The sequence below is a fragment of the Elephantulus edwardii genome, unplaced genomic scaffold (genome assembly GCF_000299155.1).
Source record: "Elephantulus edwardii isolate Elephantulus edwardi_28Jun2011 unplaced genomic scaffold, EleEdw1.0 scaffold00080, whole genome shotgun sequence".
NCBI lineage: Eukaryota > Metazoa > Chordata > Mammalia > Macroscelidea > Macroscelididae > Elephantulus > Elephantulus edwardii.
Window position 1 is genome coordinate 6,888,789 of NW_006399830.1, and position 18,884 is coordinate 6,907,672.

General features: G+C 47.4%; 1 protein-coding gene across 1 annotated transcript in view; it reads left to right on the plus strand.

The window, feature by feature from the left end:
- The window catches only part of TYW1 (tRNA-yW synthesizing protein 1 homolog (S. cerevisiae)), a 100,182-nt gene extending 82,257 nt beyond the window's left edge, over positions 1-17,925 (plus strand). The window contains exons 15-17 of the mRNA XM_006889778.1: positions 2,794-2,904; positions 12,620-12,787; positions 17,704-17,925. Of these exons, the coding sequence (XP_006889840.1) occupies positions 2,794-2,904; positions 12,620-12,787; positions 17,704-17,925 (501 nt within the window). The remainder of the gene's footprint in view (positions 1-2,793; positions 2,905-12,619; positions 12,788-17,703) is intronic.
- Positions 17,926-18,884: the final 959 nt, after the last annotated feature.

The following is an 18,884-nucleotide window of genomic DNA, read 5'->3' on the forward strand; positions in this document are numbered from 1 at the left end:
TCTCCAGCTCCATTTCTGTCACTGAGTCCATGTTTTCCAACTACTGAATCTTCCTCTTTGTTCCTGACTTTTGCATTCCAGTCACCCATTATTATCAATGCATCTTGGTTGCATGTTCGATCAATCTCCGATTCTAAAAGTTGGTAAAAATCTTACATGGCATTTTTTATTTTGTGCATCTGACTACCTGTATCCACGTGGACTGCCCAACTCCTCGTGACCCTGGGGGACAGAGCTGCCCTTGGGGTGTCCAGGGCTGTGAGTCTTCACAGGAACTGACTGCCACACCTTTCTCCCTTGGAGCAGTTGGTTGCTTCAACCCACTAACCTTAAGATTCTCAGTCAAGTGTTTTAACCACTATGCTACCAAGGCTCTTATATCTACACAACGTCATTTAACACATTTCCTTGGTCCCAGTATCTTCTTTTTTTTAAAATTAATTTTAATTTTATTATTATTTTTGTGTGTGTACCGTCAAATGATCTGACTGGTACAGGAGGAGATTGTCCCTACTTCTTCAGCAGAGCATCTGGTGGATTTGAACCATGTGCCTCTGGGATTGCAGTGCGGCTTCTTGCCACTAGGCCACCAGAGCTTGCCTGGTCCCAGTATCTTCTTTAAACTGGTAATTAGATCCAGAGGGTGGATGCATTTCAAGTTCAGGGTTTGTTTGTTTTTTTAGCAAGAAGAACACATCAGGGTTTGTACCGGCTGCAGTGTGACATCAGGACTCACACAATGTCTGGTTCGTCCCTCCTCCACTCGCCTGCACATTTGAACCACCTGGGCATCTTGGAGGAGTCCAGGCTGCATGCCAGCCCATTAGGTCACAGACCGAGGCTGGGACTCCGGCGTTACCACCTGAAGGGCCCTGGCTGATTCTCATACAGAGAAGCTGGCAACTGTTGGTCCATTTCACCTGCTCTTCATGATGCATGGGGTCAGCGGGTCTAGGGGATACAGGTCAGCATGTCCAGGGGATACAGGTCAGCATGTCCAGGGGATACAGGTCAGCGGGTCCAGCCCGCACCATGCCGGAAGGCCCTTATCCACCTTTTGCTTAATGCCACTACCCGCATGTGGCCTCGGTCCACTTTCCTGATGGGCTGTAAAGTGGTAATTTGAAAAAAAACCATTGTCTCCTTCCTTCTGCATTTATCTGTATTGTCCTTAAATAGATTTTTCCTCTTTTGAGTGATTAAAACCAAATCCCACTGCCCGGGAGTCTGTTCCAATTCATGTGACCCTCCAGCTGTAAATCCTTCTATTAGAATTAGCCTGCTGGACAACATGTCCAGCGTGTAAGAGAAAGCCTCACCATCCTTGTCTCTGAAGAGCCCCCATCTCACTTCCTCCAGGATAGACTTGTTTGTTCTGTTGGCAGTCCACGGGCTAGTCAGTACTCTTCCCCAGCACTATAATTCAAAGTCACTGATGCTTTTGTCATTTGAATTCACTGCCCAACGTTCAGCTGCATGGGAGGCAAGTTGTGTGTTAGCCTGCCCTAATCTCACACGGCTATAAATCGTCTTGTGCTTCTTGGGTTCCCTCCCTCCCAGACAGTGTGTACACCGGCGAGATTTCCCAGGAATATGTGGAGAACTTCCTCATTTTATCCTTCAGTTCTGTTGTTTTCTGCTTTGTGACTAGACCGTAGTTTATTTATCTAGTTCTCTATTTATAGACATTTAGGTTTGCCCCAGATTTCCACAGTCTTTCGTGTGATGATTTTATTAGTCATTTTTCTCTTGTTGATGGGCTCCATTAGCTCTCACTGTCTAACAATAGTAGCACCAATTTAGCAGCTGCAAACATCACACATTTATCATCTGGCGGCTTCTGTGTACAGCATAACCATGTCTTCAGCTCAGGGTCTGACAATGCTACAGCCACAGCGTCACCAGCACTGGGGCCTCAGCCTGAACGAGCCCTGTGTGAACTCCCAGGTTGTTGAGAATTCACAGCCTGGTTGCTGCAGGGCCCAGGTGTCACTTGCTGGCCGGAGGCTGCCCTCGGCATAAAGGTCACCTGCAATTCTTGATCCATATGAGATTGGCAGCTTGCCTTGTCAGGGTCAAAGAAGGAAAGCAGACAGACAGACAAACCCGAGACTCCAGGGGAAGAGGCTCCACGTCTCAGCTTGCACACACAACACACGTACCACCTTTATCATATCTCGTGGGTCAGAGCACGTTCAGTGGGTCAGAGGATGTCCCAGGTCCTGCCCCTCCTCAAGGCCATGGGAGCTTGCTTTTAGCATTCCAATCTCATTCTTACATTGTCTTGAGATCTTTAAATAAGTCTTTGCATTTTAACCATATGTTTGTGTAGAGTTGAGGGAGACGCCCTTCTTTAAGGCCTAGGGAGGTGATGCTTCTGTGCCATCCAGAAATCTAGGTGCTCCGTAGGTTAGGTGGTGGGTCATGGGCGTTTCTCTGCTCATAAGAATTGCCAAGAGATGGTGAAATAATGAGAGCTCAGGGGCAGGGACCAGGGCGTCAGAAATGCTGTAGTTACCAGCGGGAGCGAGGTATTAGTACCTGAAAGCCTGAAGGTGATTTCCGCCAACTTCCCGCAGACACAGACTGTTCGGTCAGTTTGCTCTTCTTTCCTCAGTCTGATCCAGGGGGCCAGGGAATCTTTGGGTGCAGGACACAGTGCCAGCTGTTGGAGGGAGAGAGAAGAAATGAGTCGCTACATACAGCCCCTTCGAGCTTGTAACAGACTTACTGCGTTGTTGACCTTGTTTGAAGTTCGGTTACTGCACGACTCTTGCCTTGCCTTTGTTTCAGCAACAACGGACGGTCTATAGGCTGACGCTGGTGAAGGCGTGGAATGTGGATGAGCTCCAGGCCTATGTCCAGCTGGTGTCCCTCGGCAAGCCAGACTTCATTGAGGTCAAGGTAAGCCCAGCCGATCCCGGAATGCACTCTAACCTTGACCATGACCACCTGTGGCCGCTGTGGGGCTGCAGTTACCTAAGCTGCTTATGCAGGACCCAGGCATTTCATGCACTTGTTCTGAAATAGGCACTGAGGGCCTGGCACTGATCTAGGCATTTGGAAGAGAGCACAGATGGCTAAGTGCATGCTCCTACAGTCAGCAAAAAATGAGTAAATAAAGGTGACAAAGGAATGTTGATAGGTTGAAAAATAACAGTGTTAGAGTATTTCATTGGTTGGCCTAAAACATGGTATCAAAAACATTATGGAGGGAGCTCTGGTGGTCCAGTGGCAAGAAGCTGCACTGCAGTCCCAGAGGTGAGCGGTTCAAACGCACCAGATGTTCTGCTGGAGAAGGAGGGACAGTCTCCTCCTGTACCAGTCAGATCCGATTTGACGGTACATGCACACACACACATACACACACACAAAAGAATAAAATTAAATTAAAAAATTATGGGAGATTTCAAACATGTTGGAGAAGCGGAGAGAAGAATTGATCGGGCTTTGCACATGGCGGGCGCCTGCTGGTGGCTCGGTGCCCCTCCCAGGAGCCCATGTGGAGAGCCCTCTGCAGGCTGTTATCGGCCGCTGTCTTCGCAACGCCTTTCTCATTGATTGTGCTCTTATTATTTTGAAACAAACCCCAGTTATTCTCATCTATAACTATTTCAGTATCTATCTCTTAAAGGAAGGCATTCCTTTATTTTTTTTTATGATTTGAGTGAAAGTTTACAAAGCAAATTGGTATTTCATTCAATAATTTATACACGTTCTATTTCTTGACATTGATTCCAATCCTACATTGTAATAGCACTTTCCCCACTTCCTCCCGGTGTTTACTGTTCTCATTCAGCCTCTCCTAGGCCTTCCTGCTTCCTGAGCTTTTCTCACTGGGCAGCTGCTACCCTTCTGCTCTCCGGGGATTGATTGCTCTGGGGAGTCTGTCCTGTTGCTTCCTGGAGTTATCATCCACCTTATTGGTCTGTCTGTTGTTCAGCTGGACGTTGAGTTCAGGTCCAGGCTCAAAGCGTGACCAAAGGCCCTCGTTTTGGGGGTTCCACTAGTGTCTGCAGACTGGAAAGCCTGGTCTTTTTATGTGAACTCTGTTCCACATTCCCCCCCATCTCTGCCTGGGACCATCTGTTACCCCTTCCAGAGTGGTCAGAGGCGGCAGCTGGACGCCGTCTAGTTCAGGTCTTAGGGTCACAGAGTCTGAAGTTCATATAATCTGTTCTTTGGACATGTAGTCTGCTTTTCTATGCTCCTCATGGGGAGAGGCCAGTAGTTACTCCTGAGATGGCTGTTTGCAAGCTTTTCAGACCCCAGTCACCGTTCGTGAATGTAGCATGTGAACTGTGTCATGCCCGTTAACCTTGGTGGCCCTTGAGACTGTGGTCCTGAAGGCCAGGCCTAGCCGCTCATCCTCTCAAAGTGTTTGGTTCTGGCAAGATGTTTTCTCCTCTCATTCAAACTCACACGTTTTAAGTGAGAGAATAGATTGTTCCTGAAAGAGTGGGTGAAAAATGTAGAACAAATAGAATATCCAGAATTAAATGACTTAAAGACCACATCAAAGACTACAGGCTTCAGTGTGACTTATTCCTGTACAGCAAGGAATCAGAAAGCCTCTCACTGGGCCAGTAGGCAACACTGTGATAGACAGATGGAGAAAAGATTGAAGTTGTCAAGGATTTTGTTTTTCATAGATCCACAGTCAACACCCAAGGTAGCAGCAGTCAAAAAATCAAAAGACGTTAACCTGGGCAAATCCAGTGTCAACGCACTCTTTAAAATGCTAAAGAGCAAGTGTCATTTGAAAGATTAATGTTTGCCTGACCCAAGCCGTGGTATTTTCAATTGCCTCATAGGCATGTAAAAGTTGGACAAGGACTAGGAAGACTGAGGAAGACCTGATGCCTTTGAATTGTGATGCTGTCGAAGAATCTTGATTTAACCACAGACTGCCAACAGAACTAACCAGTCTGTCTTCAAAGATGTACAACCAGATGGTGATGCCTGGTCTTACATTCTCTGAGAAAGTTAGCAGGAGGTGTCAGTCCCTGGAGAAGAATATCATGCTTGGAAAAGGAGGAGGTTAGCCAAGAAACCAAGAGGAAGACCTGTGATGAGATGGATTAACCGGGACTCAGTGTCACACAGCGATGGGATGGCAGTGGGCAGGGTTTCGTTCTCGTGCAGATGCGGCTGCGGTGGGTCAGTTACATCAGTCACATGCGTCCACCACCTTTCATGTTTCACCCATGTTTCTTTGTGATAGATTCCTATTCATAGTTAAGGCGTAAATATATATTATTTTTCCAGAGATTGTGACTGGCTGTTTTATCAGGATGGCATTTCTGAGAACACGGCATTTTAAAAGTTGGTACCTAAATGATGACAAAAAAGAATAGTGACTCTACTGTGGACTGCCAGAGAGCACATAAATCTGTCTTAACAGAAAATGCAGCCAGATTCTAGAAGCAAGGATGGCGAGACTTCATCTCGAGTACTTTGGACACGTTATCAGGGCAAGGCAGGCCCCGGAGAAGGCTATCTTGCTTGGTAAAGCGGAGGGTCGGTGAGAGGAAGGTAGACCCTCAGTGAGGTGGGTTAGCACAGTGCCTGCAACAGGGGGCTCAGGGTGTGCTGGGCTGGGCAGTGTGTGTGCTCTTGCACGGGGTTGGAACCTCTTGATGACACCTAACAATATCAGACAGCAAGAAGCAACCTGGTGTGCAGAGGCTTGGGGTAAACGCATCCTGGGCAGAGAACACAGCTAGTGGAGAGGGCTTTAGACAAGCTTAATGGTACGTGATGAATCAGAGAGGGCGGCTAATGCCAGACAGGACTGGACATTTAAAGCCTCGTATACTAACACTCAAACCCATTGCTGTTGAGCTGAGGGCTATTTACTGCAATCCTCTAAGACCAGGAACAGTCTCACAGGGTTTCCACAAGTAAAACGGCACAAAAGCAGACTTTCTTATCTTTAGTAAGTTCACAGGAGGCTTTTAAGGGGTGGTCTGCCATGATCTATTTCATGATGTTAATGCACCACCCTGATGCCGTGTCATAGACAAGTTATAGAGGGCAGTGGTGGTGTAGGGAGAATCCCCAGTGGCACAGTGGGTAAGACATCTGACAGCTAATCCACAGGTTGGGGGTTTGAACCCAGTAGCCGCTCTGGGAGGCACACGGAGAAATCTGCCGCTGTAAAGTGTTATCACCTCTGAAGGCCCTTGTAGCAGTTCTGCCTTGAGCTGTAGGGTCAATGCCAGGGGGCCCGGTCAGTTTATATTTCTGTGTTACTGTTCTTGTAGGTGAAGGGCCAAGGCGAGCTCTCAGCACGGGTCCCATTTCATCTCCGGCCAGGTGGAAGACACTGTTTTCTGCTCCAAGTCCTGTTAATTTCTAAAAGCTCATCTTGGCAAGAGCCTTAGTGATGCAGAGATACAAATGACATCTGAAAGTCTGTGCTGCCGGCCCAAGAAAACCTGGCCAGCATCAAGGACTATGATGTTTTAATTTCTTACGCAGCTATTAAAGAAAGCTGCCTCAAATTATGTTGCAGTAAAACCTCTATTATCGTAAAGCAGCTTGGCCGACCTGGGGGAGGGTGTGGCAGTCGGCTTAGTGAAGACTGCCCTGGGAAAACCGGGGAGGCGGTTCACCTCTGTCCCGGGGTCACTCTGGGTCTGAAGAGATTGCACAGCAACAGGCTTCTGGGGTCTTTGGGGTTGGGTGACTGAATCATATGCCCAGTCAGTCACCTTTTAAAATGGTCTTTCTTTTAGGTTTTTAAGCTGTGTTTTCTATGCTTAACCAGGCATTTTCTAATCTGGAAAAAATTGCTTTATATTATTTTTTAGAGGAAATAGTGTCATTCTGACAGGTATTTTTTTATTGTGGCATTCATCGATGTTAAAGGGGGCTCTGGTGCCTGCGTCGGTGGGGTTGTGTTGCTGATCTGAAGGCCAAGCCTCTGGTGGTTCAGATCCTCAGGAGAAAGACAGTCTCCTCCCATGTGGTTTGTAACCTCGGAAACCAACGGAGGTTCAGCTCTGAATGGGTTCTGACTCCGTATCAGCTAAGAGAAAGGCATCAGTGTTCTTGTTGATCAGCGCCTGCGAGTCGTTTTCAGCTCATGGTGAGCCTCTGTGACAGGAAGACCTGCCTGTAGTGTTTCCTAGGCTGTGATCAAAGGGACAGACAGATCTTTTCTGCTCCAGATCTACTAGGCAAGTTTGAACCACTAACCTTTCAGTTTAGAGCTGAGAGCTTAACAATTTGTGTGACCACAGTTCCTTCGACTGTCAATATCATCACTGCCATACCACGGAGAATCAAGGCTGCGAGGGCACACACGCCGAGATCTGGTCCCAGCGCCCACTGGAAACTCAAGTGTGGGGGAGAACACCGCAGCTTTGAAGTCTGGCATGGTTACATGTCTTCTCTGAGCCTAAACGTCCTTGATTTTAAATTCGCGAGTCTACCAAGTTACCCTGCTTCAGAATTTGACGGGCACCCTGTGCCGGGGTTCAGTAAATGTTAGATCGCTTTCCCTGAAGCTTGTTTATTTTATCTAAATCAATAGAAACCATTCTTTGGTGATACTGACTTTCTCTTTTCTTTCATGGCTAATCTTGTAAACTTTTTTCCTTATTGTGTATTCTCTGTGAGTTAGCAGTACATTTTATCTTCGTTGTGGCTGAAATGAACTTTTATTTGCTAACTTGAGACGTTTCACTCTCATTATTGGCTTGCTTGTTTGTGAAAATGTGTTTCATGTTTCATCTGCCTTGTTGAAAACTTTGATCACACCATCCATTTGTAAATGAAACACTGTCTTTGTGCTCTCTGCCTTGAACTGCACCTTGAGAATAGTAAGTGCTCTGTAATTATTAGTTGTTGAGTGATTTCAAGCCGTGTCATGTTAGCGCTGTGACTGTCTGGACCATCACAGGATGCACCGGGCCCCCTCACAGGATGTACCCTGCAAAGTGATTGTCTTAGCAAAGCCTCGATCTCTTTCTCCAAGCTAAGATACAGGATGGTGTCACTTCTATGTGAGTTGTTGTTATTGTTGTTGCACTGTTTGCCCAGACCCTCCATCACCTTGTGTATCACAGAGCCACCCAAACCCCAAGTGCTCTGGTGAGAGGTCTAAGGTATGAGATTTACTGATACTGGCCCCAGGTGCAGTGGGGGGTTCTTAGATGGAGATTTGGGAGATGATGGAGATTGAGGTGACAGCGAGCCGCTGACTAGGACAGTCCGGCCCTCAGGACGCCGAGTATGGCCAGCGTCAGACCAGAGATGGCCTTGGCTCTGTGCTGGACCACTTGGCTCTTCCCCTGGGTGAACTGATGGCTGTGTGCTATCAAGTCAGAACCGAACCATAGCAGACCCTCTAGCAGGTTTTCAAAGGTAATAAATCACATGGAAGATTACCCACCCTTCTCCCATGGAGCAGCTGTGGATTTGTGTGTGCCTTTGGAATTTCAGCTCAGCTTCTTACCACAAGGCCATCAGTGAAGCTTTTCTTTTTTTTTTTATGATAAAGAAGTGACATATTTTGAGTGAATTTCTAGAAAATACTTGAAGTCAAGTTTTCTGTCTTAAAGTGGGTTCTGACCCATGGTGAGCCTCTGTCAGCGTTCAGGCTTGGACACCTTTACAGGAGACAGCCTGTCTTCATCCTGTGGAGTGGCAGGTGGATTTGAACCATTGACCTTTGACTTAGAAGCCTGACTTGTAATGCTCGGCACCAGGTCTCCAGTGTCAGTATTAGGAGTCATGGCCGATGACAGAGACCATGACCCCCTTCTGGAGCAGCGAGGTCCCGAGAGCCAGCTGTCACAGTGGTGTGGTCAGTCCGTCAGGGTGCCAGGGTGTGGACACGGTGTCGTCCTCTGGAAACAGGCCATGGTGTTGATCTCTTCCCGCAGCGCTTCAGCCTCTGCTCTCTCTCACCAGTCTGTCTCGGCTTTCCAGTTGCCACGTGGAATCATCTGTTTGTCAGCCTGCCTTCACTCACTCCATTTCCAAGCCAGATCTCCCCTTCCCACCTCCTGACTTGCCATTGCTGAATAAGAAATACTAAAATGTTTTCCAAAACCATGGTTGCAAGGACAAGCTTTCACAGAAAGTCTCTGTGCTCCACTGAGCTAACTTTTAAACGTTATTAACAGTAAGTTCCTTTGAATTAGCTGCTGCATAGATGGGTGTTTGTCTAACTCACATCCTACGCAATGTTGCAATCAAAGTCAAGTGCGTTTTTATGACTAATTTGGTCTGTCAAGCATTTCCCAGTTGGTTTGTTTTTTAATGCATTTGGGCGAGTTTAGCACAAATTATCAGCTGTGCTTTCTTAAAGGCTTTTTTAATTTTAGCTCAATTTCCTTTTTTTACTCCCCTAAAACATATACTCACCTTAATGAATTCAGTAAATCATTGGGCTAACAGAGAAGTTCCTCCTGTTTGTTGTCATTATGCCAGGTAGCCTGCCTTTTGTGTCCCACCAGGCCAGCGTGTCGTGGTGGACACTCGTCCCCGGGACAGCTGTCTGGACTGCGGTGCTGAGAGAGCGTGTCTGAGCCCGCCTGTGGGACCAGGAACACCATGAGCTCACTTGTGGGCTTTTTCGTGAAGCCAGTGTGTGTCTGTGTGTGCGCGTGCATGTACTTACACACGCATGCGTGTAAGGCCTTTTCATTTCAGTTCTTCTCTGTGTAGTGGAAACAGCTCTAGAACATTCTGTCCAGTTGCCAAGAAAACTTGATTCTGGAATATTTCAAGAGCAAGAGACAAGGTAGCCCTTCTTCCTAGAAAATAACCGTGGATCGCTGTGTAAATTACCAGGTAGAGAGCTTAGTGGTGAGAACCTTGGGTCTTCAGATGTCTGAGTCGTTGGTTGGGAATCAGAAGAATTGTGTTGTGCTGTAATGTACCATTGAGTTGGAACTGACTCATAGTTGATCCTCCAGTGACTTTTCAGGGCCTTGAAATCACGCAGGAGGAGATTGCCCCTCGTCCTCTCATGCCTCTGGGTCGGCAGTGCAGTTTCTTGCCATTAAGCTACCTGGGTTCTCCCTTCAGAAGAGTTAGAAGCCAGTTATCTTTTTTTTTTTCTATATTTTATTAATTTTCATAAACATTTACAGAGATTTTGGGTTTCCATTCATTCATTGTTGCACTATTCTCTCTACCCTCCTCCCAGTTTGTTCTTGTCCAAATGCCACAGTGCTTGTCAAAGCCAGTTCTGATTAATCTTCTTTGTCAGTGTGTCCTTTGCCATTCCCTATCACTCCTCCCTGAGAGAGACTTCACCCTGAGTCATAAGGAAAAGGGCACGGCGTATTCTCTTAGCTACTTCCTGCTGAAAAGGGACGCTGTGGGTTTCAGGGTGAAGATCTTCTCTCACTACTCTAAAGGGCCCCTTTGGCAGTAGGAAACACATAGACTATTATGGAGATTGATTTTGGAATTCAGATGCACTCTTATTGATTGTGCTTGGCCGTACATGTTCATATCCTTGAAGATGTATCATGGGGGTGTTGCAACCTAGAAGACACAAATTTGACTAACAAGTTATAAGTACATGAGTCCAAAAATTATGGAAAAGTAAAAGAAAAGATTCTTTCATTGTTTTACAAACCCTCCCCCAGGTCCCCTCCACCATGTAGCCCTCGCTCTAGTCTCCTGTGATGACAGAAATACCTAGTTATATATCTCTTTTAAACAGTTTTCTCCCTCCTCTGTTTCAGTGCAGTATACATTATTGAACCCATCTTACTCAGTCTCTCCCCAACCCCAAGGACAGTCCCATTCTACAACAGTGGCATCATGTAATATTTGTCCTTTTGTGACTGGGATATTTCACTCAGCATAATGTTCTCCAGAGTCAACCATTTTGAATAATATTGCATGAGTTCCTTGTTTTTTAATGCAGCATAGTATTCCATTGTGCGAATATACCACAGCTTCTCTAGCCATTCGTTTGTTAATCAGACTTTGCCAAAGACTCCGACGAGTGCTTGGAAGTGCTCTGCTCCAGATGGCCGTTCGTAGAGACGGCTGGTGAACGACGACAGGGTTAGGAATTTCTGTCTGTGCATGTGTTAATGTGTGTGTGTGTCATGGTGGTGTGATTCTGTGCGTGTCTTAGTTACCTGGGAGCTGTCAGGTGCTATTGGGTCACCCCTGGCTCACAGTGACCCTGTGTCCAGCAGGACGCACTGGCTGGTCCCCGCCCTCAAAGGCTGCTGCGTGTGAGCCTGTTGTGGCCTGCACCGTGTCAGTGCACCTGTGTGACGGTCTTCTTCACTGACTCGCCACCAGGCGTGATGTCCACCTCCAGGGGCTGGCCCCTGCTGGTAACAAGCTCAAGGTGTGTGACATGAAGCTTTGCCGTCCTTGCTTCTAAGGAACATTCTGCTTCACCTCCTCCCAGACAGGCTGCTTTCTTCTCTTGGTGGTCCATGGGGTGTTTAAAATCCTTTACCGACACACAGTTCAGAGGCACTTAATAATCTAGTGCTGCTGCGACAGGAATACCACAGGCGGGTGGTTTTAACAAACAGAAATTTGTTTTCTCACAGTTGAGGAGGCTGTGAGTTTGAATTCAGAGTACCCTGGTTAGTGTGTCTCTGTCTGTCTGTCTGTCTCTGTCTTTTCTCTCCTCTCTCTCCTCTCCCTCCCTGCCTCCCTTCCCGTCAGCTGTGGAGGAAGCTCCTTGTCTCTGAGCTACTGCTTCTGGACGAACTTCATGTGTTTGGCCATCTCTGCTCCTTCCCTGTATTTAATCTCATTTGTAACTCAAAAGGGATGGACCCAGTAACCTTGCACTAATCCTGCTCGTTGCTGTACCAAGACGCACCACTCTCCAGTGGGATTATATACAGAGCTGTAGTTGTTAATGTGGACCGTCAAGTCAGAACCAACTCATAGCTGACCCTCCAGCAGGTTTTCAGAGATGGTAGTTCACACGGGAGGAGACTGCCCATCTTTCTCCCGCAGAGCCCCTGGGAGATGTGACCTGTGTGCCTTTGGGTTGGCAGCACAGCTGACCACCAAGCCCAGTTAGGACATATATGCAGTATTCTGTGGCACACACAATTCAATCTGTCCCAGCATTTCTCTGTCTATAAAGGACAGGACTGAGTGAATTACTGTAAAGAATAGCATCAAAGAGACCCTTCGCTGGCTGTCTTTGTGGGGGGCGTTTGGTGATGGAATCCTGGGATTGTGTTCTAGTCACTGCATCACATGCAAAGCCACGACCCTGTGTTGGCAGAGGCTCCCATGCTGTTGGGATGTGGAGCAGATTTCAGTGGGACTCCAGACACAGATGGACTAGGAGGAAAGGCCTGATGAGCTGCCTCTTCAAATTGGGCATTGAGTAGCCTGTGGGGAGACACTCGCTCCTTGGAACAGTCGACCATACAAGAACAAAAGGGCATCATTTACCCCCCGATAAAGCTCAGAAAGCAGGAAGGCGAGAAGGAGACAGACTCACAGGCAGGGGAGAGTGCAGTAAAATGTGTCGTAATGACATAAAACAAACTGTGTCAGTGACTGCATGGAAAACCAGTCGGCCCCGTGAACCTTCACTCAAATCCCATTTTCCAGCGTGCAGGTCTGGGATCCCTCTCACGCCCTCATGTCCCCGCAGGGCGTGACCTATTGTGGAGAGAGTTCAGCCAGCAGCCTGACCATGGCCAACGTGCCCTGGCACGAGGAGGTGGTGCGCTTTGTGCGTGAGCTGGTGGACTTGCTCCCGGACTATGCCATCGCGTGTGAGCACGAGCACTCCAACTGCCTCCTGATCGCGCACACGAAGGTAAAGGGTCCTGCCGTGCTCTTCGCTTCGCCTCCCCTCCCGCCTTAGCCACCCCCCTACTCAGGCGCCCCCCAACCCCATGTTGCTCTGACCTCACTTGGCCCCGCGCTTTCCTCCCCTGTCCCCTGCGCTCCCCTTGGGGCCTCCCACACTCAGCCCCCTTACCCCACGTTGCTCTCATGTCAGTGGAGAGGTCTGCTTGGTTGCCACCTTTCCTAAAACAAACGTTCAGCACGTTCTGAGTTCTGTCTGCTGGGCCTGAGTTCTGTCTGTGGGGTTGCATCTTTCTTCCTTCCCAGCCAGACATCTCGAAGGTCTGGCTTGTTTTATGGTCACTGCGTGCTGGTACCTCTAGTTCTCGCCTGGAAGACCAGGGGAGTGCCGGCGGCTTCATCGGCGCCCTGAGAGCACGCCTGGCTGGCAGAATCAGCATTTCTCAGTTGAGGGTGCGCCCGAAGTGACACCCAGCTCCTGGAGAATTTTTGTCTGGGTCCTTGTTCATGATTAATTTTCTAACTTTACTGCATGCGTTAGAATAAGGACCCAGCTCCAGTGGATTTCTTACAGTAAATAATGCCTTCCAGAAGCTCTTTCTTCATGGAAGTAGAGCATTAAAATAAAGAATATGCCTAATTAGTCTGGGGCCTGATTCGCAAGAAGACAGGTGAGGAGTGCGTGGTGTCTGGGTGGGCTGTGGGCTGTGTAGTCTGCTGATGGGAGCTGGTGGTCTCTTGCACTGTTCTGTCTGGTTTGCTGTGCGGAGTCTCCATTGTAAAAGAGTTTGTTAAAAGTATGGTGTGACCGAGTTTGAGAACACTATGCTAAGTGAGCAAAGCCAGAAACAAGCGCAGGGGTTCTGATTCCATTTCTGGGGGATGTGTAGTTAAGCTCATCCTTATGGACATTGGTGCTTTGGGGGGGCAGAGGGAAATGAGATTTGGCTGTTGGTAGGTATGGGGCTGCAGCCTAGGGTGATGAAAATGGTCTGAAGGACAGAGAGAACGTAGAACTGTTTAATATGATGAAGATAGTTATGATCAAGCCGGACCAGCTCTTCTTACAGAAATTATTTTTATGCAAATACAGTCAACTTTAACTTGAACAGAAGACACCCGCTCTCTGCCGTCCAGTCACCTAAATGACTTCCTGTCTGGGAAAGCCAGCCCCTGTCCAGCTGTGCTGCCCAGTCCAAGTCTATCTGTCATCAATGCTCTGGCCCTCTGTTCGCCAGCGCGTCCTTCTGTGACCCCCCTAGTCCCCCGAACCAGGCTCTGAGCAGATTCACAAATTCAAGGGCATAGTCCCCAGACCACCAAGCTGGCGGAGACCTCAGACCCATGGCACAAACTTGGGGAGTCCCCATGGCACCCTGGCTTCTCACCTGTTGGTTACTGATTAGGCATTTTTCTCACCACCCACTCTGGATGGCAGCTGTTAGTGTAAGAGTTTCCTGCACCCCTCAGCAGAGGGGTGAGCTTGGCTGTGAGCTCTGAAGCCCAGGTCCCTCCTCCTCTCCTGCTGCTTCCCAATGCTCCCTTGGCTTTGATGGTCAAGAGAATGACTCATAGAAAGTGCCGTACTTACAATGACAGTTTCCTTATAGCAAAAGGGGAAAAGGAAGAGAGGCATTGACGAGGCTTGGGAGGGTCCCAGCTTCCATGGTTATATCTTACAAGAAGGAAAAGAAAGTGTCAACCACAGAAAGAAACCCTTCTGCCAGTAAAGCTGCATAGTGGACATGTCAGTATGAAGTTTCTTTGAGCTTCATGCCAAGAATGTTGTCTTAAAAATTCTCTGTATTGAGGTCTCACTGGCACCTACTCTTTTTTATTTTGTTCATTTTCTTGTCTAAACTATCAATAGTAGATTTTTTTAAGCTACATTATTCTCTTAATTTTTTTCCACAGAGAATATTCCATTTATTATACAATTCATGGTCTTGTGGATGTGTTCCACGTAATACATTTGTCAGCATGGTAATTTCACTGGGGCAAAACTTACCATCAGTAACACTTGAATTTAACTTGTCACATGCTTCCAGTGGCGACCAGTGGTCAGGTGCCTCACTGTCACAGACTTGAAGTCTCTCATTTTTTATATCTACGTATAGGTTAATTTTAAGGTGTGATTTTCTAAAACATGAAGGGCGTGTTTAGACTGAATGTTTGCCGTCTGTCCACTCCCAGGTTTGTAGTGCTTTGGCTTTGTTGTTTACTCCAGGAGACAGTGTCTCGTTGGCCAGGTTCCCCATGTTAATGGGATGACCCGTCCTGTGGTCAGCAGTGTGCTCTGTGGCAGTAGCATTCACGAGTACTTCACGGGTCAGAGGAGGACATTTTCCCTGAGGAAGGCCTGCTAGGGCTGTGCAGTGCCCGAGGCCTCGGTCACGGCTCGGGGGCCCAGACAAGAAGGGGCTGTGTTGCTGCGTGATGAAGTGCAGTGGTGCGAAGCAGCAGTCCAGCAATGTTCCTGAGATTTTAAACTGACCATCGAGTGAAAGGTCAACTCTCCTCGTGACCTGCATGTCCCGCTGGGGTCGGACAGCGTGCAGAGCTCACACAGCGTCAGGCCTTCCATCCTGTCATACCTGCTGCTGTAGTCCGCAGATGTGGCCTGATTGCTGGGCAGCCCATCAGCGGGGTACACGCGTCAAGTGTGTCTTCTTAAAAAAGGTATTTGCAATGAGTAAATCCTTGAGCGTACAAAATTCAGTAATTTTATTTCCAGCCTAGTTTCTATCACCAAATGCATACTGTCTGACTGCCAGTCCTTCTTCATTGTTTTCCAGCTTTTGCATTCTAGTCACCAGTTATTAGTAATGCATCTTGATTGAATGTTTGGTCAATTTTGGATTGCAAGATTCAGCAAAAATGTTTTATTTCTGCCTCTTTTGCTTTAGTTGTGGTGGTGATGTTATGTGCCGTCGAGTCACCTGTGACTCATAGCGACCCTGTGTACTGTAGCCCTACACTGTGCTCTATCCTGTGCCAGTCGCACTGTCTCCGACACACCTACCCCAATTGTCCCATTTACTGAGTCAGTCCATCTCATAGAGGGTCTTCCTCTCCTGCATTGTCCCTCCACCCTCCCAAGCATGACGTCCTTCTCCAAGGATTGGTCCCTCCTTGCAACATGTCCAGAGTATTTCAGATGAAGTTTCAGAATCCTTGTCTCCAAGGAGTAGCTTGGTTTAACGCTCTGTTGGATGAATCTGTTTGTTTTCTTGGCAGTCCATGGTACATTCAATCCTCTTCTCCAGCACCACAGCTCAAAGGCATCAATTCTCCTTCTATTCTCCTTGGTCATTGTCCAGCTCTCTGACGTATAGCGAGGAGTATATATATTAACAGGTCTTCCTTTTATGCGTATGGATAATAATCCTGTCACAACATTGTACTTCCAAGTTAGAACTTTAAACTGTCTTTTTACCTATGAATGCAATATCATTTTTCTGATTTTCATCCCCAGCACAATATGCTGTATTTTATATGTGTGTATATATGTATGTATATGTATATATGTATGTATATGTGTATATATGTATGTATGTGTGTATATATAGAATATGTGTATATATATGTGTGTGTGTTTGTGTGTGTGTGTGTGTGTGTATATATATATAATATTGGAAGCAGGAGTGGCATCCTCTGGAAAACTCTGTGAACTTTGATAAATGTCGATAGTTGTAGAGGGGCTTGAGGCCTTTTATTCACAGGGTCACTATGAGTCGTGCTCGACTCAAAGGCAATCAACAACAACAACAAAATATATAAAGTTTTTTTACCTCCAGGTTCCCCTCACCCCCAAATTGTTTACATTTTCTGCTTTTATTCTGAGTCATTCTCTTACTATGACTTTTGAGAAGCAGTTTTCTTAAGAGTACAAATTGAATTATTTCCCTTTATTGAATTGGAATTCTTAATCAGGCTTTTAACTAATTAGGCATTACAACCATGCTTGACTAAAAAAAAAGTCTATTTTAAGTCATTTAGTGAACATTGTAGAATGAGAAGTCATTGATTAAAAGGTCACCCAAAACACAAGGGTTTTGTAATGAAAAGGACTTTTTTATCCCACCGTCGTCATTCGGCGCCGTCAGGTTGGCTCCGGCCCAGCCACGTTCTGTTCTACCAGGGGTGAACGCAACTGTGCGAATCCTTACCGGGTAGAAGACAGCAGCAACCAGAGTGAGCAGTGATTCGGCCGTTAACAAGGCTTGTGCTCCTGACCCACAAGCCTTGCTTCTCTGCCAGTTCAAATCCACAGGCCGCTTCACGGGAGGAGAGTGAGGCAGCCTCCTCCTGTTCCGTGGGGATTCACCAGCAGCGAAGGCCAGTGGGCGTCGAGTGAGTGACAAGCCAGTAGTGCACAATAATACCCCAAAATAAAGCTCTGTGCCCCTGATCCAAGGGAGCCCTGGTGGCACAGAGGTTAGGCGCTCACTTGCCAACCAGAAGATTGGCAAGCAACCCCACCAACTGCTCTGCAGGAGAAAGATGCTGCAGAGACAGCTTTCGTGAAGACCGTAACCTCGGAACCCTCTAAGGACAGTTGTGCCCTTCTGCCCCACAGGACTGTCTTACAGACGTGGAATCACCTTGACAGCAGTGCGTTCTGGATAGCTGACATTGTTCAAGAGAAATTTGACTTCCGATTTCAGGGAGAATTCTCCATCTCGCCGCTGACCTTCCACATCCAGCCCCAGGAAAGAAGATGCTGACCTTCGTGCACCTGTCTTGCTTTGCTGTGGTGCTGGAGGAGGGAGAGTGTTCCCTGGCTTGATAGATAGAAGACACCTGGCTCACTTAGATTTTTTTAATTTATTTGATCTTTTCTCTATGGGTGTTTTTGTGCTGCTGAGACCTTTTTGCTTCTGACCTGACTTTTTTTTCCCTCTCCCCCTTTCTTCTTTCCAGTTTAAGATCGGTAGAGAATGGTGGACTTGGATCGATTACGGCCGCTTCCAGGAGCTCATCCAAGAATATGAAGATAGTGGCGGATCAAAAACTTTCAGCGCCGAGGATTACATGGCCAGAACGCCGCAGTGGGCACTGTTTGGTGCCCAGGAAAGAGGCTTTGATCCCAAGGACTCGAGATATCAGAGAAAGAACAGATCAAAGGATATTTCTGGATGTTGAGATGATTTGCCTTGAGGCTGCTGAAGGACACAGGTTCAATGGCCTAGAAAGTTCTGGGGCTTCACTGTGATTTTTCTAAGGATGCCTCCCACAGATTCTGTTTCCCACCAAGAAGACTCTACAGTCAAACATGGGGACGTGGGCCTTGCTATTGGGAGAGGCCAATTCCCTCAGGGGTTCTTTCCAGAGCCTAACCTCGTTCTGATTATATATATATAGTTTTGTACTGTCAAATCTGGCAGATTTGAACCACATACCTTTGGGATTACAGTGCAGCTTTTTGCCACTAGGCCACCAGAGCTCCCTTCCTGATTATATTTTGAAAAGAAAATGGCTTGTATTTTTTTCTTTTTTTAGAGTCCTTCATCATTATTAAAATTGAATCAATAGTTTTGAATTATAATTATCAGATTTCTGGACTGCTGTTCATGAGATGGCCCCATGGGAAAGACTAGTGGCCTTTTGGGGCCAGCTCTTCAAGTTACTCCCTCCTTCAACAATGTGCCCTTTTCCTTTAAGATCTGAACACCATCCCTTCCTTGTGTCTTAACCTCGTATCTCCTGAACATGATTTAGGGTGTCATAATTGTCAGGTTTTTTTATGTACTGCTCAGAAGACTTGGAGTTTGCTGCTTAGGACCAGCCTATTAGGAAACGGCATCGTGTTGAAGCCACTCAGATCACCACCTAATGACCACGGAGCTACTGTGTGGTTGATGCAGAGCAGCACCCTCCTGTGAGAGGCTCGGCGGAATGGTGGCAACTCCCCAGCGAACTCTGAAATAAGGAGTCTGAATGTCAAGCATTCAGCTTCAAGGCCTCTTGTCCTGCAGGCCCCCCATCTCCCTTCACAGCCTCTTGCCCTGCAGGCGCCCATCTGCCTTCATGGCCTCTCGTCCTGCAGGCCCCCATCTCCCTTCATGGCCTCTCGTCCTGAAGGCCCCCGTCTCCCTTCAAGG